This window comes from Propithecus coquereli, unplaced genomic scaffold (assembly GCF_000956105.1).
Source record: "Propithecus coquereli isolate 6110/MARCELLA unplaced genomic scaffold, Pcoq_1.0 Scaffold136, whole genome shotgun sequence".
Classification (NCBI taxonomy): Eukaryota; Metazoa; Chordata; class Mammalia; order Primates; family Indriidae; genus Propithecus; species Propithecus coquereli.
Genome location: NW_012137858.1, coordinates 3,775,898 through 3,800,962, shown reverse-complemented (window position 1 = coordinate 3,800,962; position 25,065 = coordinate 3,775,898). Strand labels below are relative to the sequence as shown.

The 25,065-nt window shown below is 39.6% G+C and overlaps 1 protein-coding gene across 1 annotated transcript in view; it reads left to right on the top strand.

The window, feature by feature from the left end:
- Nucleotides 1-485: 485 nt before the first annotated feature.
- PPP1R21 (protein phosphatase 1, regulatory subunit 21) overlaps nucleotides 486-25,065 on the top strand; it is a 68,018-nt gene continuing 43,438 nt past the window's right edge. The window contains exons 1-9 of the mRNA XM_012638854.1: nucleotides 486-666; nucleotides 10,858-10,926; nucleotides 13,446-13,592; nucleotides 15,737-15,838; nucleotides 16,985-17,149; nucleotides 17,330-17,388; nucleotides 18,358-18,452; nucleotides 22,168-22,220; nucleotides 22,709-22,858. Coding sequence (XP_012494308.1) covers nucleotides 610-666; nucleotides 10,858-10,926; nucleotides 13,446-13,592; nucleotides 15,737-15,838; nucleotides 16,985-17,149; nucleotides 17,330-17,388; nucleotides 18,358-18,452; nucleotides 22,168-22,220; nucleotides 22,709-22,858 — 897 coding nt within the window. The 5' untranslated portion in view covers nucleotides 486-609. The remainder of the gene's footprint in view (nucleotides 667-10,857; nucleotides 10,927-13,445; nucleotides 13,593-15,736; nucleotides 15,839-16,984; nucleotides 17,150-17,329; nucleotides 17,389-18,357; nucleotides 18,453-22,167; nucleotides 22,221-22,708; nucleotides 22,859-25,065) is intronic.

Sequence of the window (25,065 nt, the reverse complement as noted above, 5' to 3'; positions counted from 1 at the left end):
CTGTGCTACCACATCAGGATAAGGAGATGGCAGAATACAAAGGTCTTTCTCTTCATGCTCTTTGTGAAAGATGTAACCACTAAACGCCAGACGGTTGCCATGGGAACTCCGTACCGGGGGTGGGGGGATGGCTAGAATTCTTGATGCGCTTAGAATGTTTCTTCTTCCTGTCCTCTGCTCTTCGCAACCACCATCCGTCTCCTTGGTCCCCCGCCCATTCTGCACGCTCTCAGTATTCTCTTCTCCTCTTCATTCCCTCCTTCTCTGTTCCAGGTCGCCATCTTGGACCATGCCTCAAGATGGCGCCCCCTGGACCCAGAAGCAGAGCCCTGACACGCCAGTGAGATTGCGCGCGCGTACTCAGGCGCGGGAGGGTGGGGCGGTGACGCCAGACGTCGCCCCGCCCCCGGTGTTCGCTCCGCCCCCGGTCCCACTCCGCCTTCCTCCCACCCCGCGAACCCGGAAGTGGAGGAGGAGTCGCGGCGGCCGTGGCCCAGCAAGCAGACACTGGCTGAGCCGTACCCCGGAGCGTGTGTGGGGTTGGGGGCGGGGGACGGGGGGCGGGCTGAACGGCCTGGGCAGCCTGGCCTGGACGGGGCGGGGGAGGCCATGGCCTCGGCAGAGTTGCAGGGGAAGTACCAGAAGCTGGCTCAGGAATACTCGAAGGTACCCATCGTGGCGGGGAGCACAGGGGGTCCCCGGTCCTGCGGCCTCGGGTTGCCTTGGCAGCTACTTGTCGGGACGGAGGGGGACTGCGGAGGGGCACTGGAGCGCGCCCCTCCTCTCCCCTCCGCCTCCTCTGTCCACCATTACCGTGCCTCCACCTGCAGATCCCAGGAGATGGGGCCGGGCGGTGTCTGGGTCCGTGTGCATTTCTGCAGGAAGAAGCTGGAGTTTAATTCTCCCTTGTCACTGAAGTAGCGGGCTTGGGGCTCTAATGTCAGAAATCCTGGCTTCTTGCCTCGTGCTGGCCGGGAGGGGAAGGGAAAGGTGTGGACCATCCCTCACCTCGCTGCTTCCTCAATTTTCTCAGCCCAGTGATGGGGAAAGTCAACCTTTTTTCCCTGCCCCCCAGGAATGATATGAGGTTAAAGAGACTTATCTGCCCCTGAATCAATTCGAGAGGGTAAATAGAGTCATTCGTGTAAACTGCTTCCCTGGGGATGGGTGGTTACGAATGTATTCAGTGCTTTGGCAAGATGTCTGGAATGATTTTGAAAGCTTGAGTGTTAGGGCTGTGTCCTTTTCTCTCTCTTGTCCCTCGGTCATCTGGAATGGGGTGGAACACCCAGCAGGTGCTCAGTGCATATTAAACAAAATAGGAACTGCCCCTTTGTCGTGTTATGTCATCAGTCTTTTAAATGATGGAACCCTTTCCTTGGAAAAGGATGGTACAATTTCTGGGTAGGGTGTTTCTGCCTTAAGAGTGAAGTTATTAAAGCAGAATATTTTATCTTCAGAAATTGATTCAACAGTTATTAAGCTTAGTTTTTAATGATCTTGGCATTCATGGAGTCAACGGGAATACCTAGCCCCTTTTTACAATTTAGGGAAATTGAGACACACATTTTTCCCCTTATGATTTTATTCAACAAATATTCAGCAAGGCGAAATGAAATATTCTTTGAAAAATAAAACCTGTGCCTAAACATACACATTTAAGTCTTCACCACCAAATGGGAGGGAGCCTTTTGAGATACTACACTTATTCCAATGGTGCCACCATTGGGGACGTTTTTGCATTTCCATTTGAAATTGTCTTAAGAGCCTTTGGCACAATGTCAGTGATGGCAAGTTTTCATCCTTGAGGGAGGATTTCCTTGTTTTAAAGGGCCAGAAGTTTGGAACAAATCCAAGTGATGAAATGGGATGGGTGGGGGATGGCAATGCTTAAATTTGACTCTACTATTTTTGGTTGAAAGCGTTTCATGAGTATAAGGGGACTTATTTTTCTTCTCTGGATAGTAAACAAGCTCAGAAGGCGATTCCAAATCGCAGAAGAGGAGTTTCAAAATGTTTTGAGCAGGGACTGCGTTGTTGAAATAATTATATGGCCTTCCAAAGTAATAAGAACTCCAAGATTTTATTGTTTTGGCTATGCAGGCTTGTTCAACAGACTCTTAATATGTGCCCCCTGTGAGCAGTCTGCCAGGGTCTGTTGAGTGAGGCAGGGTTCCAGCTTAATGAGTCACCTTTAATAGAATATTCAAACACAGTAAATAACTATGATACAATATGATAAATGTTAGTTTAGTGGGAGCACAGAGGAGACATTGGTAAGGGTAGAAGTTACTTAGATTTGGGAGTAGAGCTGAGGGAAGGAGGTAGTAGTAACTTTCCAGGCAAAAGGAACAGCCTATGTTTGCTGACATGCAAGATCATAAAGATAAATGGCAGCAAATGGTGACATGAGGTTGGAGAGGTAACTTGGACCTGATCATGGAAGGTCGTGGATGTCAAATAAGGAGTGTGAACTTTACCTTTTGAGTGATGGAGAGACATCAAAGGTTAAGCTGGGGCGTGACATCAGTTTTAGGAAGAAAACTGGTAATCATGTGGAGGATGGATTGAAATAGGGAAAGACTGGAGAAAAGAAGGCCAGACAGTAGGCTGTTGGAATAGTTTTGGGGAGAGTAATGTAGGATTAAATACAGTTGGTGACTTTGGGGATGGAGAAGTGGGGCTAGATTCAGGAATTATGGTTAAACTTTTTAGCTTACCTCTTTTTTCAGTGCCTGCTATGTGCACAGCACTAAACTTATAAAAGCTATGGAGTATATAAGGCACTCATCCCTATGTCTCATTCATTTTTTGGGACTTGGTGGGTGAGGGAAGACTCAGAATTGGCCCTGAAGTTCTGAGGTGAGGGAACATGATTGCTGCTGATACCATGAGGGCCTGCAGGAAGGGAGTATATTAAAGGTTAGATGCAGTCATGGAATTTTAGGGTTGAAAAGCACATTAAAGTTATGTTATTCATACTAGCTTGAGGTGATGGGGATCATTGCTGAAACTTTCTAATGGAAATGGACTGGCTAAAAGTCAGGACAAAGGCTAGTGCTTTTGGAATAATTCCCATCACGATGAACTTGAAGAGTTAATCAGGGTAGAAACTGTGGGGAACACCTGTGGGAAGAAGGTGCAGGGAGGAGGAGAAGATGCTAAAGAGACTGTAGGAGGTCTGCCAGAATTGGGATCATCTTCCCTATTGGACCAGACCATATTTTATTCTTTTAATTGCAATGTGATGGAAATTTCAGAACGCAAGAGAACAGAGACTGGTCAAAGATTTCATGTGCTTTTTAGTCCCTGTCAATTCTGATACTAGGCAATTTCGAGATCTATGCTCTCTTCGGCTTTGTGCTATGGGAGAGAGATTCTGCCTTTTTGTTATTACCTTTCCTGGTACAGAAATTGTGGGCAGATACTGAAATCTAGTTACATTGTTCTTTTTCCTTATTTAGGATACAAAGGAAAAAAGATTTCCTCTTAATGTGTAGAAGGAAGCCTGCATATCAAGAGAGCGGTGATCCTTAAACCAAGAACATTTGCAGAATCTCCTCATTCGTCTTTAATGCAGATCTCAGCCTATGTTCCAGGAAAGGGTCTATTCGTTGCATAAGAACCGTGGTCATAATCTGCTTTCCACTTGAGAAGGAAAAAAGAAAAACAAAAGGTCTGAGGATCTCCCATAAAGCCATAAAATAAGACTGATCCTTCACCTCAGGAAGGAAAAAAGAGGCTGAGAGTCTAGTTAGGTAAAAGATGAACTGTTTAGGCCAAAGCAGATGAGAATTGCTGAGGCAAATAGGTTGCTAAAACAAAGTGTTATGGGAACATCAGTAAAAATGGAGATTAAGACCCTCAGTGGTTTGGACAATTAGGAGGTCATTAGAGGCTTTTACAATTTAAAGTTCAGTAGAGTTTGGGACTAGGGGAAGGTGTGTAGAGGCTGGTTTTTAGAGGTTTATGAAGTTAACAGGTAATAGATGCGAGCTATCTTTTTGAGATGTGAGGGAAAGCTAATCAAGGCTTCAGTTACTACATTATCGATTAAGAATGAAGGAACATTTCTTACTTGCTGTTTATTCCACAACCTGCTCTGTTTTGATGCTCTGGGATAGCTCATTATGGAGAAGGGAAGTGAAAAATACTCAGTTCTGGCTCGTTTGATTTCAGTCTGCTTTCTTTGCAGGAGCACTCTTGCGTGGCACTATTGCATGTGTGTAAGCAAGTTTCAAGTTCTGTCTTCCCAGTGTTTGTGTCACCCTGGGTCAGTGATTCTCAAAGTATGGGCCCTGAGCTAGTTCATCATCAGTGTCATCCGGGAATGGGTTGGAAATGTAAATTCCCAGGTCTACCCCGGACCTACAGAATCTGAAACTGGCAGTGGGACCCAGCAATCTGTGTTATAACAAACCTCTCCAGTGGTTTGAATGCATGGTAACATTTGAGAATCATTGCCCAAGGAATGGTATCCAGGATAGTAGCTTTTGCTGAGATAAAGATAATCTTTTTAAAGCTCTTTTTGAGGCAGTGGGAAAGCCAAACACCCATTATTTCTCTACAGTTTACTTTGTAATTGATGCTTCTTTTAGTTTCAGAGGGGATTGCCTTTGGGAACTTTTTAGACTTACATTCTTAGTACAGAAGTACTCACATTGGGAAAGGGTCAGCTTTGATGGGGTGACTTTGCTCTCCAGGTAATGGGGCTTGGTGGAACCTGATTAATCACCCACTCCTACAAGAGAAATAGACTCAGCTGGACTGGATTAAAATCGAGTATCTGTTTTTTTTTTTTTTTTTTTTTTTTTAATCCTGATGTGTAGGTAGGGCTCACTCCTAAAGCTGGATTGGAAAACAGCTTTGTGTTCAGTGATATCCAATGGAACTTACCATGAGAATGAAAATGTCCTATATCTGTGTGTCCAGCAGGGTAACCACTAGCCATGTGGTGGCTATTGAGCCCTTAAAATGTAGCTAGTGTGACTGAGGAACTGAATTTTAGGTTTATTTAATTTTAAATAATTTAAATTTAAATTGCTACATGTGGCTGTTGTCTACCCTGTTGGACAGTGCTAACTTAGTCCTTAGATCAGTGCATCACGAATGTAGAAGTCATGTGATTCATTTAAAGACCTCGTTAAACTGCAGATTGTGGTTTAGTAGGTCTGGGTGGGGCCTGAGATTCTGCTCCCAGGTGCTACTGTTGCAGCTGTCCAAAAACCACACTTTGAAGAGCAAGGCCCTAGAAAGACAAGGGGTGTCTTACTCTTGCTCTTAGTTCAACTGCCTTACTGACCCACTCACTGAGGGGGCAGCTAAACTGCAAGGGGTGGGAGTGGAGGTTTTGTCCTAGTGATTTTCCCTGAATGGAAAAGATTACATTTGAGGGCAGGTCTGAGAGGAGTTTTTTCCTACTTCAGTGACAAAATAACCTCAGCTACCAGTACATAGTATGTAGCCTATACATGCTTTATCCTCCTCCTGGGATAGGAACAAGTAAGTAGGCAGAGAGAAAGACTAAGTGGTATTCCCGGTACTTAGAAATATTTAAAACATTAGAACTGGAAGGAGTTTTCGGGATCATTCTAGCCAGATACTGAAGGTGGAGTCTACAGATGACAAGTATTTGGAAGCTTTCAATCAGGGTTTTGGTGAGGCTTAGGGTTGTCTGTTGCACACATCACTTTGTAATGAAGAAAAGGCTGTATGTTTAAAGGTTTGTTTTATAGGGCTGTAAAACATGTGTAAATGTCAAAACGTCCATTGCATGAAAACAGCCATGTAAGAATGATTCTAACAAAGGTGATTGTTGAGGATCAGCTCAGAAAATGCATATGGGTGATTCATCTCTTTTTCCCCACAAATTCTTCCAACAGTTTGTGGTTGAAGGTAGTAAATCCCTAATCTTGGGCCAATTATCCTATCATGTATTGTCAAAGAGCCATGAGAGAAATCATAGTTGACTTACAACCACTTTCTATAGCTAGAGAAACAGCTTTGTGATAGGCCTGACTGAGGTTGGGCCATTCTAGAACCAAAGTTATATAGAGCAGGTCTGGGCACTGATCATTAGAGAGTTAGGCTCAGGGCTTTTGTGGATTTTTGGTGTCCAATAGGACCATGAAGTTCAAATCATTTGGAGAAGGGTCTTAAAAGGGAACTATTAACATAATGACAATCTCTTATATAATGTATTACGTCTAAACACCTTTTGTATATAGTTTTAATTTGATTAATTAACTAAAAATTTATTGAGTACCTTCTTTATCTATAGCATTGATCTTTCATTGTAGGCAGGAACTACAAGGAAGTATACTGTAGTCTCTGCCATGAAGAACAGTGTAAGTTGGCAGATGGGAAATGAGTAGAAATCACAGATTAGTAAATGTAAAGTTTACTACTTTAACACAGTAACTGCCATGTGAGTTGTATTTAACTCACACTAGTTATGAGCCCAGGGCCTTGTGAAGCATATGTAACTCACACATCTCTTTACCTTGGGAGCTGCGTGGTGTGCGGGCAACTCATGCTGCCATGCCATAGCATACACGTTATGTGATGGGTGGCCCCCTGGGCAAGACCCTGCAGTTGGTTTGTGAAAATCTTACTTGTTGATGTTCTTATTGTTACTATTAATATTGACAATTGCATATAATCCATGCACAGAAAACAATAAAAAATAACATATTTTTCATTAAATTAGAAAGGATAGTTTTGTTTTTGAAATTTTTGTTCTATTTTTGCAATAAAACACCATGGCCCTAAGGAGAAATTCTTTTTTCTAGTGTGGCAGTCAATGTGTTAAAAAGTAAAATTAAAACTGAATAGTTTGGTCCTGAGTTGAGTCGCATAAGACTGATTAGTTTAATAAGAGATACCTTGTTACTAGTAACAGCCAAAGGATCTGAGGAGTAAGCTCACTGTGGGCCACAGGGAGTGATTAGGAAAAAATGATGGAGGAAGTAGAACCTGAGGTAAGAAATAGGCTCCTAAGGCAGGGCATGGTGGCTCAAACTCATAATCCTAGCGCTTTGGGAGTCTGAGAAAGGATGATGGCTTGAGCCCAGGGGTTTGAGGCTACAGTGAACTATGATTGCACCACTGCACCCTAGCCTAGGCAGCAGAGTGAGACCTTGTTTCTTAAAAAATTTTAAAAAATAAAAAAGGCTCCTAGAAGAACAGGTGGCATTTGGTTGGCCAAAGTGAATAGGGACTGTGCATTCAAAGTGAAGGTAAAACTAATCAGAAGATTACAAAACAAGGAAAAATGAGGTTTAAAAGGATTAAGAGGGCTTCAGAGTTGGGATTCAGAGGTACTATTTCTCCACTGAATGGAACAGAAGAGATTGGTGCACACCTGCTGGAAATAGACTGTATTGTCTTCAGGAGAGTTTTTCTGTCCTGATAGAGACTTCAGAGCAATTGTTTCTTAGTTACATCATGTGCATTGGAGTCTTCACACTTATCTTTTAGAGATATTAGTGACCCATCTGGTGATCTTGTACCTCTATTATAAAACAGAAATACTATACATTTGCTATGAATGTGGTGAATGCTGTGAGGAGAAAAATAGATTCTAGAAGATCAGATTGATCATAGCAGAATCAGCATTTGACAAGCTTCTCATTCAGTAATGCAATAGGAGTGGCAATAGTGATGCTGAAATGCAGAAAAACATCTAGTGCCACAAAGGGTAGTTAAAATGGCAATAGAGTATGCCAATGTTACCATCATCATCCTTGTCTGCCTACTAAGTAATAGAAAGGAATATTAGATAAATATTTCTAAAAGAGGTACATTTTCTGTTAAGAAGTTTCATTGAAACCACATTCGAGTTATCAGTTGAGTAAACAATATTTTTCAAAGGAAAATCAAAATTATTTTTTGTTATAGTAAATTCTAAACAGGAGTAATTTGAAAGTTTCATTTTGCTTTTTAACAAAGTAGGCTATTCAGTTTGCTTTAAATAGTCTTCAGTGTGCCATAGAAATGAAAGGTGAAGTTCTTTTTTTTTTTTTTTTTAGTTGCTGTGGTTGGTTTAGTTGTTCTGATCCTACAGAAAATTATCAGCTCAATGGACTTCAAACTTCATCCCTAGTCTTTGAAGCAGTCATTAGGAGTTCTAAATATCACACAAAGAAAGCATAAGAGATTATTGATCAAAGTTAGGGCAGGCTTATGAAATAAAAGCACTGAAGTAGAATTGCTATTTTTTGGCTATATGGGTTTGAAAATATTTAAAGTATTTATTATATTCTGCTATCTGGGTAGCACATTATTCAGAGTATGTTGATATTGCTTAAAAAGTGGAACACTACATCATGGAAGTCAACATTAAAGTAGTATTTCTCTCTTTCGAACTAGAGCAGAGGTCCCCAGAGTTTTTCTGTAAAGGGACAAATAGTAAATGTTTTAGGCTTGGAGTCATAGTAGTTTCTGTTGCAACTACTCATCTCTTCCATTGTAGCTCAAAAGCAGCCATACACAATAGGTAAATAAATGAGTGCAGCTGTGTTCCAGTAAAACTTTAAAACAAGTAGCAATCCAGTTTGGCTCTTGGACCTTAGTTTGTCAACCCTTATTCTAGAGAAGTTAATGTCTATGCTACTTTTTATTATTATTTTTATTTTTTTGTGAGACATGGTCTCACTCTGTTGCCCAACCTGGAGTGCAGTGGCATCATCATAGCTCACTGCAACCTCAAACTCCTGGACTCAAGCAATCCTCCTGCCTCAGCCTCCCATGTAGCTAGGACTACAGGTACATGCCCCCACGTGCAGCTCATTTTTCTATTTTTTGCAGAGACAGGGTCTTGCTATGCTGCCCAGGCTGGTCTCAAATCCCTGATCTCAAGTGATCCTCCTGCCTTGGCCTCCCAAAGCACTGGGATTACAGGCATGAGTTACTGGGCCCGGTCTATGCTACTTTTTTTTTTTTTTTTAAAGCAGGAAATACTAGTATCATTAGTTATCTTTTAGTATTTTATCTTCTCTTTTAAATTGCAAGTTCTTTGGAAACAGGGACTACATCTTTTACTTCTTTGTCTCCCCCGTATCATTTAGTACAATGTCTTACACCAGGCAAACTGTAATAAATGTATCTGTTGTCCCTTTGAGTCCACTCTGATGATAATGGTCCATTTGTGGACCATTTTATCGTTTAGTAAGTACTTTGACGTAGGTTTCTTGTCTGGTTCTCACAAAGGCCTCAGAAGAAGAAAGAGTAGTGTGCTTACCCATTCTATAGACCATGTAGCTAAAGCTTAGGAAGGTTAAGTGAATTCCCCAAGTTTATATAGTCTAGTAAATGGCAAAGCAAAGATTTGGGTCTGCTTTCTATTGTGGTAATGAACTGTGATCTTTAACTTTCTAAAAATAGAAGATGCTCATTTTTGAGTCTGTCTTTTGCTCCAACTGTTGAATATCCTGCAGTGTTCTTTTCATTTTAGAATCTTAGCTAAATTTTCTATTGAGTTTTAAATACTCAGTTTAAGATTTAGCATTCAAATATTCCTACTCTTTTGGCACAGAAAAGAGTCATTTCTGTTCTCTGTTCTCAGGAGACAGATCTGAGGTATACAGAATTAGAAATAGATTTTTTTTTTTAAAGCTTATAGATAAAATTATCCCATTCTTTCAGTTTCTTGGAGAAGAACCTGGTCTTTCATGGTCTCTGAGCCCTCAAAATGTTAGTGTGTAAACCTTTTGCTTTGGCTACAGTGGACTTATGTATCTATACTTAACATGCTCTGTGTTCTCTTTGCTGAGAATACTTTATTCTTACTACAGAAGTGAATTTTATCTTTTAAAACCCTGCCAGTGGTAGTTACATAAGTAACTAGTAGATGTATACATAGTAATGTATACATTAAGTAAAAATTTATTAAGCTGTATAATTTTTGATTTGTATGCTTCATATAAAATAAAGCTATACCTCAATTTTTAAAATTAACTATGAAAAAAAGCCCAATTTTTACCTCTTTCTCCAAAGGCTTCCCCCATCTCTCCAGCTCACTGCTTTTCTCACTTAAACGTAGTTTTGTAAAAAAGTAGCCAGTATTATCTAATTGGCATTATGAATCTGGAGTCCAAACTGGTAGGGTCTGAATCTCAGCATTGCTGCTTAACTTCTCGGTGCCTCAGTTTCCTTATCTGTAAAATGGAGATAATTAGAGTACCTACTTCACAGGACTGTGAGGATTAGATGGGGTAATACTTGGAAAGTACTTAGGATGGTGTCTGCTATGTAATAAGCATTCAAATGTAAGCAGATGTTAATTATTAAATTGAGCCTTCTTAGTTGCTTTTGTACACTGCCTCAGCTGATGCCTGATAACATGTCTGTCATTCCTTTGGCCATCATTAATGATGACATTTGCATGTGTAATGGTAGGCACAGTGTCCCACTGGGAATGTTGATGGCCCACATTTTGATTTTCTGTACAATTCTTGTTTCATAATTAGTCCAGTTGTATGTATTTTACAAATGAATGGTGTGCCAGAATTTTAAGAAAAATGGCAAATTCAGTACCCTGTTATTTATTGTATTTTATTTAGGGACATGGTTTCATAGAAAGGATGATGCACTAGAAATTGGGAAACATGGATTTTAGTCCTACTTTTGCCATTGATTAGTTTTATGTCATTGGGCAACGTAGCCTGTGTGTCCTTATCTGTAAAATGGTGTGTTATGGTATCTGTTACCATCTTTGAGGCTAGTTTTTTTTGTTCTTATATATGTGTGAGGAGACATTTACTCAGTGTCATGATCCCTGTAAAATAGTTTAAGCTATTTCCTTGATATAACTGATTGCTTTATATTAAAATTAATTACTACTTTCTCTGTTTTCAGCTTCGGGCTCAGAATCAGGTCCTGAAAAAAGGTGTTGTGGATGAACAAGCAAATTCTGCTGCTTTAAAGGTATGCAACAGGATATTTATATCGTGAGGGTTCAGTGAGTGAGTGGTGGTACTCAAAGCTGGGAATTCAGCTGGTTTTCTGGGTTAAAGTCCCAGCTCTGACACTGATTCACTAGAGACAGGGGATGGTAATACAGGTTTTTGTCATTAACTTGCTTAGGTGTGAATATGATGTACTTTGATTTCTTTGGTTAAAAATTACCAAAAAAGTATGATTTGACTTTATCTAATTTCTCCTATACTTCAAAATCTTTATTTAGCTCAGCTCCTCTGGACTAATGGGGCTCCTTGTCTGTCGTCATCATTAGATAGCACTCTGAGGGAGCCTATGCCACATTCATATTTGTATCCTCAGCCCTCAGCAGATGGTAGGTCCCTAATAAATGGATTTGAATGTGTGGATCATTTCCATTAATCCTGCCTTTAGTTGAGCTACTTAATAGTAATCATCTGTGTTAATCAGGACACTCCGAGTGATACATTTTATCATCAGCACCTTTGTTAACTGAGGGGATATGATAGGAGATGAAGAATTTGTCTCTACCTCATTCCAGTAGGCATGTAATAAATATTGCTTAGTGATATTTTAAATGGATAAATTAATTCTAGGGTGTGGATTGGCCAAGTTTCAGTTAAATATACTGCCTACCTCACTCTTTCACCCTCTCTCTCTTTCTTGCTCCCTCTCCTCTCTTTAGACTGATGGGATTTAGGATTCCTTTTACTCTGGTCTTTTTCTGGAGTAGCCCCCAACCAGTAGTTTAACGTAGGTGGCTCCACTCAGATAACTAAGCCCCAGAAATATGTCTTTTTACGTAGCCAGTGTTGGACCCTACATTAAGAAAATATGTCTCTGAGACTGTCCTCTCCTCAGGCACTGTTACCACAGTCTCAGGGCTGAGATGATTCAGAACACCCCACCCATACTTCCGAAGCTCTCTAGACCCAAGCCAAAATTATTAAAAAAGCTTTCTAGTTAGGATTTGTTAGTCATGTTACTGTTTTCCCAAAATCTCTGAAGAAATGATCACCAGCTCTCCTAATAGTGTTTAAACCTATTGCTGGGGAAAGTATTTCCTAGCTTATCATAATAGCCTGCTCTGGTGTTTGACACCCTCCTGTTGCTGGTTGTGTTTGATTAACTCTGTGATGGTAGCGATGGTGGCAACAGTGGTGGCAGTGGTGACTGTGGCACTTTGTTCCATCTGTTGAGCACTCAGTGTGCCAGGTGTTTTGCTAAATACTTTGTATCCATTTTCTCATTTAGTGTTGACAACAACTCTGAGGCTAGATAACATTATCATCCCATTGCAGAAACTGGAGTTTAAAGAGAGGTTGGTTCAGATGTCTCCTGAAATTAATGATTGGTTAATGGAGTTGGAACATTAGTCAACTAGTGATAATTAATTGTAAGAATGTAAAGAAATTACTTTTCGTTTTACTATTTATTACAGTGATCATTATAATTGTAGTAAGGTGACAATTTGCCAGTTTGCTAGACAGGAATGTTAGGATGTCCTTTGTTACAGTAGGCTTTTGATTTTATTGGTTTTGCCTCTTTAATGAACTGTGGATATAGTAAATATTCATTGATTTGAATTTCTTTAATTTGAAATGATAATTTGGACATGGGCTGGGCCTAAGTTTACCTTTGAACTTCAAGTGAAAATTAAGGACTTACTAAACAAACTGTAGAAAAGAAAAATGTTTTTCTATTTAATGGGAGCATATTGTTCTATTGTTCTAGCACTGCTTTGAACATGAAAATAATATCAGTAGATTATAGACACCAGCCTATGGTTTTAAGGTTGCTGTTTCAATGTAGTTAAATCATCTATTCCTTAAAACATGACCTCTTCTTGGCTTTATAACTGTTTGTTTCAGTGGAAGTAATAAAAGTGGAAACACTCATTTCTTTTAATAAACAGTAGTATGTGGCCATCTGTGTTTATCAGTGAATACATTGTCTGAAAATATTTTTTTTATGATAATATTGATGTTTGTCTTTGATATATCAGAATAGTTAAAGTAGAATTAAATGTGTTGAAAGGACTTTATCTTTACTAATTTAAATTGGGGGGAATTTATAGAAAAAAAGGAATATAAATATATTTTTTCCCATTCTTGCTCACTGAAGGGAATCATTAGTAAGTGTGAAGTTCTCTTTAAAAATTTGAGTTTATAAACTTGTAGCCTCAGGCTTTGTGTCTGTTCACTGCCATAGATATAACAACATAGAGCTGTGGATATTTTATTTTAAGTTGATGATGATATGTTATTTCAGCAAATGCTCTTTTTATTTTCTTTTTAAATTTACTTGGTTTGGCCAGAAGATGATTTTTTTTTTTTTTTCACAGAACAGAGCTAAAAACATAAAAGCTACAGCGATAAACATAAAACTTGAATTCCCTAAAGCAAGAGGTTTTGATTATATTTTGGTGAAACAAAAATTTTTATTATTATTATTTCTAAACCTTAGGGCTGAACTGTGAGGAATGGTCTGTTTTCACTTTGATATAGGAACAACTGAAAATGAAGGATCAGTCTTTGAGAAAACTGCAACAGGAGATGGACAGCCTGACTTTTCGGAATCTGCAGCTCGCCAAGAGGGTAGAGCTGCTTCAAGATGAACTATCTCTAAGTGAACCCCGGGGCAAGAAAAACAAGGTAGGTTCAAATAAAGGCAGGTTAATGTGACCTTGTCATTAGGCACAGACATCTACAGGCCATCCTAGTTTTAACAGAAGACCCCACTTTCACATCCTCTAATGTTCCGTTGATACATCTGGATATTGAGTCAAAAAAGCAGACATTTACTATTAATATATACTAGGTGTTAGGGACATTTTCATATGAAAGTCAGTTTTAAAGAATTTATTAGGAACAAACGCATACATAGTTGATTAGTGGCTGAGAAAAGTCAATGGTTTAACTCATATTGGTCAAAATGGATGATATCTTACTTATAACAAATTGCCATTAACTCAAGGTAGGGCAAATAAAATGAGAGATATTGTGAAAGTGTAACTACTCATAAGAAAATAGCAGTTGCAGCATTCATACCTTAGGTTTGTAAGTTCACTGCAGATGTATTTTCTTAGGGTTTATTATGAGGCCAATTTGGTATTCTTGTTCTGAGATTTAAAGATAAATTTTTTCCCTTATGGTTTTATATGGTGAGGCAAGATTCTTACTGTTCTGAGATGTTTGATCCGGTACTTTGAACATTCTGTAATTAAGAAGTTACCTTTTTCCTAAGGGTAGGAGTTAGTGATTGAGTCTTTAAATCTTGTATATAGAACAACACTCCACAAATGAGTAGACTGAGGCAGTTAACAATAGAATGGATAGGAGGGAAGGAAAGAAAGCACACAGTGACTCTGAAGCAGTGCGGTGTGGAGGGAAGAGCACAGGCTTTGGAATTAAGCCCAGGCTAGAATTCTTTGCCTGCCGTTTATAAATCTATGACTTTAGGCAAAATTTTTAACCTTGCAACCTCAGCTTCTCCATCAGCAAAGTGGGGATGAGACTTTCATGTTTGTTGTAAGGATTAAATGGGATCATGTAAAAATGCCTAGGCCCATATTTGCCGTGTATTGGGAAGTTGCCAGAATTCTATGTTAATACCTTTTCCATATGTTGTTTCCCCTCTGTGAGAGGATTCTGTAGAGTGGTAGTGTTCAAAAAAGGGGGGTGGAGGGACAGAGAAGGTATAACTGGTATGTATTAGAAGCATTTGGGAAACTTTGTCAAAATACACATGTCCTGGAAATTCTCAAAGATGGATGGGGGAGGGAATAGCCATCTAGGCTTCAAACATGCTCCCCAGGTTATTAATGTCCCTGCCTGGGACTGTTTAGTAGAGGCTTGGTGTGACTTGTATATTAATTTTAATTAAAGCTTTCTAAATTTGGAAGCACTGAGGACCCCACATATGTCATTCAGCAGTGTTCCTTATGCGTGTCTTGTGTTCGTGCATATTTAATGTTTTTTTAATATAGCTGCTTCATTTTTAAAGGGCTTTTTAATCACTGATCACATTGGATCAGTATGTGACTTCATTTTAAGTGAGGAGTGAGGGTACGAAAAAGAAAGGGTGGTGACAGATGTCTAGACACAGTTTCATTGTTAGACTGTTCCTGGAATAGTCTCAGTTCTATGTATTACATGAAAACAAATGTTCATTATTAGATCTTTTAAATAGTACTATTCTTCTATGTAGAAAAAGTTATTTATTAGTAAAAAACCAAAAGCAAGGGATTTTAATTAATCTTTGAGCTTTTTTCTTATGTTTATTTATAATAGCTTTATTTTATGTGGTTTTCTTTTTAAATTTAGAAATTTATATGGGCTTTGATGTAAACTTATCTTTGTGGATGCTGTTACATAATTTATTACAATTTCTTAATGGGGTTTAATAATTCAGACTTATGGAATTGCTAAAACTCTCATTTCCCAAAGCAAAAGACCAAATTAAAATATTTATTGCATGTTTATATTGCTAGCTTTCTGGGTTTGCTCTGTCTTCCAACAGAGCTACTCCTGAATTCATCTGCAAAGAAAGTAGTGAGCCTTATCTGTTCTTTTCTCTCTCTTTTTTAAAAACTTTCCTGCCCATTGCAATATTTGCAGTTCCAACTTGTATCCCATAGGAAAAGTTAAATGATGGACTGTATACCTTTTGCAGGATTGTTTGAAAATGGTGAACACGTAGAAGAGACAAGCTACTAAGGTGCTAGAGAATCTGTGTACCTTAGGATGTTTCTCTAAAGGATGAAAGTTATGTGGACATAACTTATTCTTTCCATCAGAAAAGTGGAGAATCTTCTTCTCAGTTGAGTCAAGAGCAGAAGAGTGTCTTTGATGAAGATCTGCAAAAGAAGATAGAAGAAAATGAACGGTTGCACATACAAGTGAGGGAATCTTTCTGTTTTTCCATATCAATTTAAAAAATTGGTCATATGAACTAGAGTGTGGAAAATCCAATGCACATAAAGTGTTTTTTGTCTGTGTGGGCGTTTTAATGTCTCCTATGGTCTTTAAGTATATATGTCAGTGTCATTTATTCTTTTCTTAAATCTCACACATATCTTTGTGTGGATGTGTGCTTTGAAGTGCTGTATGCATTTGTTTGGAGTACAGCAGATTAGCTTTATAACTTAACGATGCAGAAATATACTGGGCACTATTCATTTTATACCAGAAGTGATTGGATGATCATTTAAATGAGGGCTTATCAATAAGTAGTCTTTGCTTTTTAATTCATCGATGTTCTATGAGTTTTCTTCTGTACCCCAGTTAGACTATAAGGTCTGTGAGGGTATGGACCACGTATGTTGTATGCTTAGCCCCAGGACAGGGCCTCACTCACCGCAGGCATTTTTGGAATGTTGAAAACGCCAGTGTCTGCTTCCAAACCATTGAGTATAGTCGTAATGTAGTGTATCCAACTATACCTCCTGTTTTTTTTTTTTTTGTCAAATGGTGAAAAATAAATGTGCTAATTCTCATTCTTTGAAAACTTTTGAAAAATGAGCTTTTGACCTCAGTGTATTTTGTGTCTAAGTATTTATATTTCTTAATTAGTATTGGACTCTCATTAAGGGAAAAAGCTTTACCTGTTTTAGGAATACCACCTATTTTAATGTCGATTATTTCATTTTGGAAGTTAGCCTAGTAGAAAAGTTATACCCTGATCAGTTGAATTTTATTTGGGCCATAAATTGTTTGAAATAGAAATCCATGAGATGAGAGGAAAGAGGTGCAGGCTTTGGAATGGCTTTCCTTTGTTAAATCCCATTTCCACTGTATTTTAACTATGAGACATTAGGCAAGTTAGGTAACCCTTTTAAGCTTCAGTTTCCATATCTGTAAAGAGGGATAACCATAGTATAGCTCTGATTACTGTGAGGATTGAAGGAGATAATGCCTGTGCAAGTTTAGTGCAGTCAGCATATGGAACCATATGAGAGTTGCTCAGTGGATAGTCACTGCTGGGTTTTTTCTCATTTATGTATATTAGGATATTGTGAGAAGAGAAAATGGTCTTTTCTTTGCAGTTTTTTGAAGCTGATGAACAGCACAAGCATGTGGAAGCAGAGCTGAGGAGTCGGCTGGCTGATCTGGAGACAGAAGCGGCCCAGCACCAAGCTGTGGTTGATGGCCTGACCCGGAAGTACATGGAAACCATTGAGAAACTGCAGAATGACAAGGCTAAACTAGAAGTAAGCCTCCCCGTTTGTGAGAGCACTTTAAGAAATAGTTAAGGCTTTTGTAAATCATCTCTGCACTTTATAGAACACAGAGTTAGTCATTCCAGTTGAGACCGTTGCCTGCAGCATCTCCTAAGTGTGCTCCCATCTGTAGTCTGAGCCATCTGCTTTTCTCTTTCTTCGAAAATGCAGGTAAAATCTCAGACTCTAGAAAAGGAGGCCAAGGAATGTCGACTTCGAACAGAAGAATGGTATGTGGAAACTTGAATTCCAAAGCAGCTCTTGAAGTAAGACTCAGAAGACTTGAGTTTTGGTTTTAGTAACTCCTCTGTCTTAACCGTCTCACATTTGAAATGAGGAGATGGGAGTAGGGAGTATGTAATTTCCAGGGTCCTTTTCAGTTCTGGGATCTCTGGGGCTTCAGACATTCTTGATAGAGTGGTTTGTTCATTAGTCCTCAGTCTGCAGGTGTTTTGGGCCATGGCAGATAGTGTTCTGGGGCTCCTGTACTGAGGACTGGGTACTTTCTGTTTCAAACTCCTCTAAACAGAGGGGCCCTCTGATAGTCCCAGGCAGGAAAGCTGACTAATAATCACTGTCCCAACCTTTTAATGGTACATTTTGGATAAAATAGAGGTTATGTGATCTAATTTGGATATATCTAAATCTTAAAATATTATTTAGTAATGCGTGGTAAAGACATACTCCAATAGGATCGATCAAGTGAATTTCTCACTTCAATTTAGTTGCATTGGTAGAATTACATGCATTGTTAGATGTGTACCTGTGCTCATAGTCGAATCAAAAACAGAAATTGTCAGCTTTTGAGCTCAAAGAAAAAAAATCTGATATAATATGTACTTAAAAAAAAAACTTCACAGTGATACTTGAATAAACATTTATGTGTTGTAATGAGAAAAAATTATGATTTTGAAGTGGCTCTGAGATTACTTTGAGCTTGAGGAAATAAGGTTGTATACTATCCTGGGACTGTGATAAATTCTTCCAAACTTACCCTTCGTTCTACAGAAGTCTCAGGGACTTTAGAATCCAGGCTTGGTGTTTTTCTTATTTTCATCTTTTAATAACTTTCCATTAGAAGTGTCCCAGATGTCAGGCACAATTCTCTGAAAGCCTAATACCAGCTGTTAAGGTAACAAGCAAATGAGGATTCACTCTATGATTGGTGATAATGTGGCTTTGTATTTTTTTTCTTTCAGTCAATTACAGTTAAAGAATCTTCATGAAGATTTGTCAGGTAGATTAGAGGAATCCTTATCAATCATCAGTGAAAAAGTACCTTTCAATGATACAAGTAGGTATTATGTACTGTTTTCCATTATTTGCAACTTTGAACATCTCTGTGGTAGCTGACTAATTAAAATAATTTCTAATGTATTTGGCAGTAAATATAATTGGCCCAATAGAGGATTGCTTTGTTTTTGTTCTTTTGTTCAGCTTTGGTCCTCATATTTCATAGGAAGATTTTAAATTGTCATATAACTACTACAAAGCCAGTCTTCCTAGAAGAAGCCCAAATCCACACATTTTTTAATTGCATGTATTTAGCATATCCCAAAGTAAAACCAACCCGCTCATAAAGGAGTTGAATATTTTTACAAGAAAAGTTGTTTTATTCAAAAAGGGTAAAAAAAAAAAAAAAAGGAAAGTTGTTATTCATGGGGGTGGGGTTGGTGATGGAAGGTGGATCTTGTTAAACTGATGTCTCAGCCCGGTATCTCCTACCTGTTGGTCAACCCCCAGTTATAGTTAGGAAGCTGACTCGGGTAAGCCCTACTTCTTACTCCTTCCTTTCTGGCAATGGTCTGGTAATTTACACTCCCAAGAGCAACAAAACATGTGTAATAGGTGCCAAATTTATAATTTTTGATAAGAATTAAGTCAAAACCTTGAAAGCAAATAAAATATTTTATTGTTTGGCTTTTGAAACCTACATTGAAATTAATACATGTTTCCTTTTTCTACAATAACGTGGTTGAAATTAATTTTTTACTTCCCCTAAATTTTTCTTAGGGAAGACCTAAAAAAAGAGGAAAAGAAAGAAATCAAAGAAAGATAGCAGTGTGATGTAGCATTAAAATCAGCCTATGTAGTAATTATATCAAAAACATAAATGCCCCTTTGAAAACAACACCTGTTTCTAGTTTCTACATTAGTGTAAATAGCACTGGCCTACTTTGATTCACTGGGTTTGAAACCTTGGCATTACATTTTCCCTTTAATATTTGTAGCAGTTATTCATTAGATTCTAATAATTTTCTTCTGAATCTGGGATTTATCCTTTTTCTAGTACTAGTCACTGTGTTTTAGGTCCTTATCATGTCACATGTGGGTTACTACTTTTAGTCTTAAAATATTTGAAGATCATTTGCTGAGTGCCTAGATGAGTGGGTAGTGTAAGGGATGCAAAAATTTATAAGACAAAAATCTCTACCTTCAAGAAGTTTATAGTCTAGTTGGGCAAAGATAAATATAGAATTGCCTAGAATATAAACTAGACTGTGTCATGAAGCCCCTCTTGGAGTTTCAGAGGAAGGAGACATTACTGCTGCTGGCATTGTTTGGGGAATTCTTGCCAGAAGTATGCTTTCAGCCTGGCCTGGATGCACGTGCAGGTTTTATTGGGCAGAAATGAAGGAAAACAGCCAGGGAATTGCACGAAGTGTGGTATATAGGACGAAAGGTGCCATCACAACCATAATTCAGTATGACAGGAGACTAGGGTGTGCTGGTGGGAAGTGGAGGGCAATGACGGGTAAGTTCTGAAAGGGAGGATGGGACTGGACCCTAGAGTTCTAGGGTAAGGGACTGGGAACCTTATTCACAAGGCAGTGGGGTTGTTGGAGAGGTTTTTGAGCCAGGGAACATCATGATGAGATTTTTATATTCACAAGGTTAATCTGGCAATAGAGTATAGATTACCCTAGAGTGGGAGGAGGAAGGCTCAGGCTATTATTTTGATTGTCCTGGTGTCCTGTTATGAAGGCTTAGCCCGGGTTGTCAGGGAGATGCAGAAGATCTTGTGGAGGGAGAAAGAACAGCATGGCCCTTTGAAGGAGGCATGGAAGAGGGAGGAGGCAGTGAGGGGGAAGCAGGAAATAAAAGAGGTAAGTGGGAGCAGGTTTATTGTTGTTGTTTAGTGTTCTGACAGGCAGATGGATGTGTATCTATCTAACTATTGGTGTGTGCACTTATAAATAAAAGACTAGACCTTGGCAGAGAAACTGGTGCTGACCTTCTCGGGCTGGATGAGCTCCCATGTTGGGGCGGTGGGTGCACGGTGCCATGAGGCCTGTGCAGGGTCCTTGGAGAGTTCTCCCTCTCAGAGATCAGGAGGGCAGGGGCTGTGGAAATGGGCTGAGATAGAAGCTAGAGGAGGGAGAGTTTCAACCTGGTGGCGCAGGTTAGCTCTGCGCATTGCTGTGGAGAGGTTAAAAGATGATGGTGGTTAATCAACTGGGTTTGGTGGCTGGATTTTGTGACTTCAAGAGAACTGTTATCGTTTGAGAGGAGCACTTCCTTTCAGGGTATAGGTGGACACCAGATTACTAGCACACGGATTAGAAGTGAATAGGTGCTGAGGAAACAGGCAGAACAATGCTGATTTTAAAGCAGTGGGAGTGAAGGAACTGGAAAAGGATGAGAGCCCGACAGGCTAGCAAAGTAAAAGAAAAGGCTGCATGTGCAGGATGGGGCGAGGGCAGAGAATTACGTATGATAAAAGGAAAGAAAAGAACTCATTGTGGAGATAATGTCAAATGAGCTGCAACAAATGCTTTTTTGGGAATGAGGTGATACAAAAGATAGGAGGAAGGAGTGATTGATGGGCCAGCCAGTCAGAAGCAGCTGTTGCTAAGGGCCCTGGAGGAGGGTATGTGAGCCATGGACCCTGAGATGACGGGTGGGGAGCATAAGAACCCTTTCACCTTGGCTCTGTTCATCTTGGCATAGTAGTGGGGAGGCCATCCCATCTATTGGGACAGGGAGGAGAGGAGGAATGGCATTAGGGACTTAGAACTTATTTGGAATAGGTGTCGTGGGAAGTGTGATAGGGACATGGCAGTGAAATTATGGATTGCTGAGTAGAGTTGGAGCCCCCTGAAGTTAGGCAGACTATGTTGTAGTGGACTTTGCTCTGGTTTTGTGCTAGCAAAAGCGTTGTTGAAATGATGGTCCAGGCCTGGAAGCAAAATAATCAAGGCTGAAAGAAAGGGCTGATAGGAGAAGAGAGAGGTATTGATGGATGGGAGATCAAGCTGGGAATACACAGCGATTTAGTAGCAAATGGAGACAGAGAACTGGGTGAGAATGGCACAGGAACTTTCAGAATCAGATTTTTGGCACTGGAGTCATTCTGACTGAGGACATGGGCAGAGGAGGGCAGGTGTGAGTGGCTGAAGTGGTGGGTAGAGATGAGCAGAGATGCAGATCATTAGAACAAGGAGGTTGAGGACGTGTGAGGTCAGGTGTGCGGAGGCTGTCAGAGGTTGATGACAGACTTGTGTATAAAGGAGCACTGTGAGAAAGATATTGGAACCATCCCAGGAGAGTTAGGATTGAGTCATTAGGATCAGCAGTGGCAGATAGTAATAGATTTTTGAATAGCGTCGTGTCGTGAAAACAGTGGTATTTTTGGATGATCAGTGTGGCAGCCGTGTGCAGGGTTATTTTAGGAGGGAGAAAGACTGAACACAGCAAGAACAGCATGAGCCTTTCTAAGTAATCTTGATAGTCTCCAAAGAAGTATTCCAAATGATTTTTAGAAATGGAAATGCAGGATTTGTTTTTTTTAATCCTGAAGTTAAAAAAAATTAGAAGTATTACTTTATCTTGAGAAACCACTGATTGTATATAAATTCCATTAGTCTCCTATACTGTGATTGTGGTGTTGATCATTTTAAATTCTTATGTAAAGCTGATTTTGCTGCAGAGCATTCCTTATTTTGCAGGTAAGATGTTTTTCTATAAATATAAAGTGAGACTTAATGTACATTATTTTTGTTTTGTAGAGTATAGTCAATATAACGCTCTGAACGTTCCACTCCACAATAGGAGACACCAGGTAAAGGATGAAGTACATGTTTTTATTTTCAGCCATGTGTATGCCAGGCTTTCCAGAAACAAGGATTAGTTGTTTGGGCCTCTGTTTAGTGCACTAAATCATTGCATTTAACTTTCGCTTTACTTTCTCATACATTTCTTCAAAGTGTGCGACTTACTTTTTATTGAGTTCATGAGTAATACAGATTTTTGCTATCTCTTATCCATAACATTGGAACTCAGTTATGGGGTGCATTAATTTTTTCAGCTGTACTTGTAGGTTGGTAGACCGCACACTTAAGTGGTCTAGGTTAAGTGGAGGAGGTGTATGTGCCCGAATCGGTGGCTTTCTAATTTACTTAGGTAGGAATATTGAAATTCAAGTGAGAGCAAATGAATTTAAGAAGTCACACTAGCATTCAAATGTTTTCTCTAGAAGCAGACTTAATAAAGTAGTGTTAGAATAATAATTTGATGATTAACTTTAACTGTGTACTTTTCATTTTAAAGCTGAAGATGAGGGATATTGCTGGGCAGGCCCTGGCTTTTGTCCAAGATCTTGTGACAGCTCTTCTGAACTTTCACACCTACACAGAACAGAGGATTCAGATTTTTCCTGTTGATTCTGCCATCGACACGATATCTCCATTGAATCAGAAGGTAAATTTAACTCGGAATAGAGTTTGTTTGCCCTGAACAAAGAGACAGACGTTATTTGTATTCAGACCACTTCTGTGCATCAGCCGAGTACTGTGGAGGATATGGAAAAAAACTAAAAGTAGTTTTTACCCTCAAGATAAAATATGGCAAAAATGGAGATTCTTAAGAAATTAAACACTAGAGAAGTTGTTAAAAGACTTCAGTGTGAGTGAGAGGTATGGCCAGTAAGTGGTATGAGATCACCGGGGAGGAAGATTGCTGTTGGTTGTAATGTCTGGGAAGATTCTTCAGGGATTTGAGTAGGCCCTGAAGAATGAGCAAGATTTGAATAAGAGGAGAGAATTGGGATTTTTTTTCTCCCCGGAAGAGGGAAAGTCATGAGTAAAATCATGGAGCAGGAAAGCATAGGGACTGTGGGGATGGGGATAGGGATGGGGAAGGAGTAATGAGCAAACCGTCTTGGCTGGAGTGTGAAGTCCTGGAAGGGGAGGAATGGGAAGGAAGTAAGGGTGAAAAGAGAAAAAATGGCTCCAGGTTCCGAAAGGTCCCTAAGGCAAACTAAGGCACAGACCTCCACTTTGTTTATAGAATTGAGGCCTTTGTAGCTTTTTGATCAGGGGATGATGTAATGAAAAGTGCCATTTTATTGTTGGAAAAGTTAATTTGCTGGCATTTTTTGGTCTTCCTGTTTGTACTCACTATGTAACTTTCATCACTGGGCATGTCTAAAAGCGAAACAACCTGTGTGGTGGAGTTGACCTTTTTTCCCTTCCTGCTGGGTTGTGGAATGGGAGTCAAACTGCCTATCTAGTTGAGGTTGAAGGGCATTTTCAGGGTTCGTGAGGTTTAAACAGGGTTTAAATGTCACTTCCTTCAGTCCATGTGCTATTTTGGGGGGCCTATTAAAGTTTGCTCCTTTCTTTCCTTTTTTCTCCCTAGCTAATTCTAAAAAAAAGATTTAAGGTAGCTTGAAAAATTTCATTTAACTGAAAAGGATAAAATAAGTGTTAGTGAGTGTATTAATTATGTACTGGTATGTAATAAGTTACTTCAAAACCTAGTAGTTTAAAACCACAAACATTTACTATCTCATATGGTTTCTGTGGGTCAAGAATTCAGGAGGTAATTTGCTGGGGATTTCTGGCTCATAGTCCCTGACAAAGTTTCAGCTACGATGTCGCTGAGGCTGAGGGATTTGCTTCCTGGGTGGCTCACTCACATGCCTGGTGAGTTAGTGCTGGGCGTTGGCTGGATGCCTGTTTCTCATTGCCTGCACTTCTCCATAATGTTAAGTATCCTCGTGACATGGCAGCTAACTCCCCCCATAGCAAGTGATCCAAAAGAGAGCAAGGTGGAAGCCACAATGCCTTTTATGACATAGCCTAGGTAGTCACATACCATCACTTCTGCCATATTGTATTGGTCATACAGACCAACCCTGAGACAATGTAAGAGGGTAGTACACAAAGCCAAGAAGGGGAGGTGGAATCCCTGGGGCCATCTTGGAAGCTGGCTCCCTCAGGGGGGACATTGAGGTAGCTGTGCTCTAGGTGCCTCATAATATGGCAGTCTGAAGTGAATCATGCCACTCTTCCTACTTAACCAGATTCTTTTTCCCTGCTTGTTTTTGTGCATCATGCAGTGTTTCCAGGGTTTGAATAAAGTGTTTATGTCCATGCGTCTCCCAAGTGTCTGCTAGTGAAGCAAAGACTTGGCCTCTGGAGTCAGACTTCTGGGGTTCCCAGTCCAGGCCTGCCACTTTCCAGTTATATCCCTTTGGGAAATTTACTTAATCTCTCTGTACTTCAGTTTCCTCATCTTTAAAGTGGGGGATAGAATACCTACCTCACAGATACGTATGGGTGAGATTTAAATAAGATAATACATGTAAGGCACTGAGAATATGCCTGGTGTGTGGTAAGCACCTAGTAAAGCTTAGCTCTTATCATTGTCACTGTTACGCCTTACACATAGGAAGCCCTCAGTAGGTGCTTGATTTTCATCAATTTTGGTCTTACTCTACAAATCTATTGAAGTATATAGAAATTAAACTTTGGGCCTTTGAAATGTTCTTTAATATCACTGTGGCAAAAAGCTTTCAGAAGACCTGGATAGGGAAAACGGTACTGTAATGTAGTTATGGTTTCTTTAACACTTTCTATAATATCAAAAAATATTTTCTAACTTGAAACTCGGACTGGGGGGGG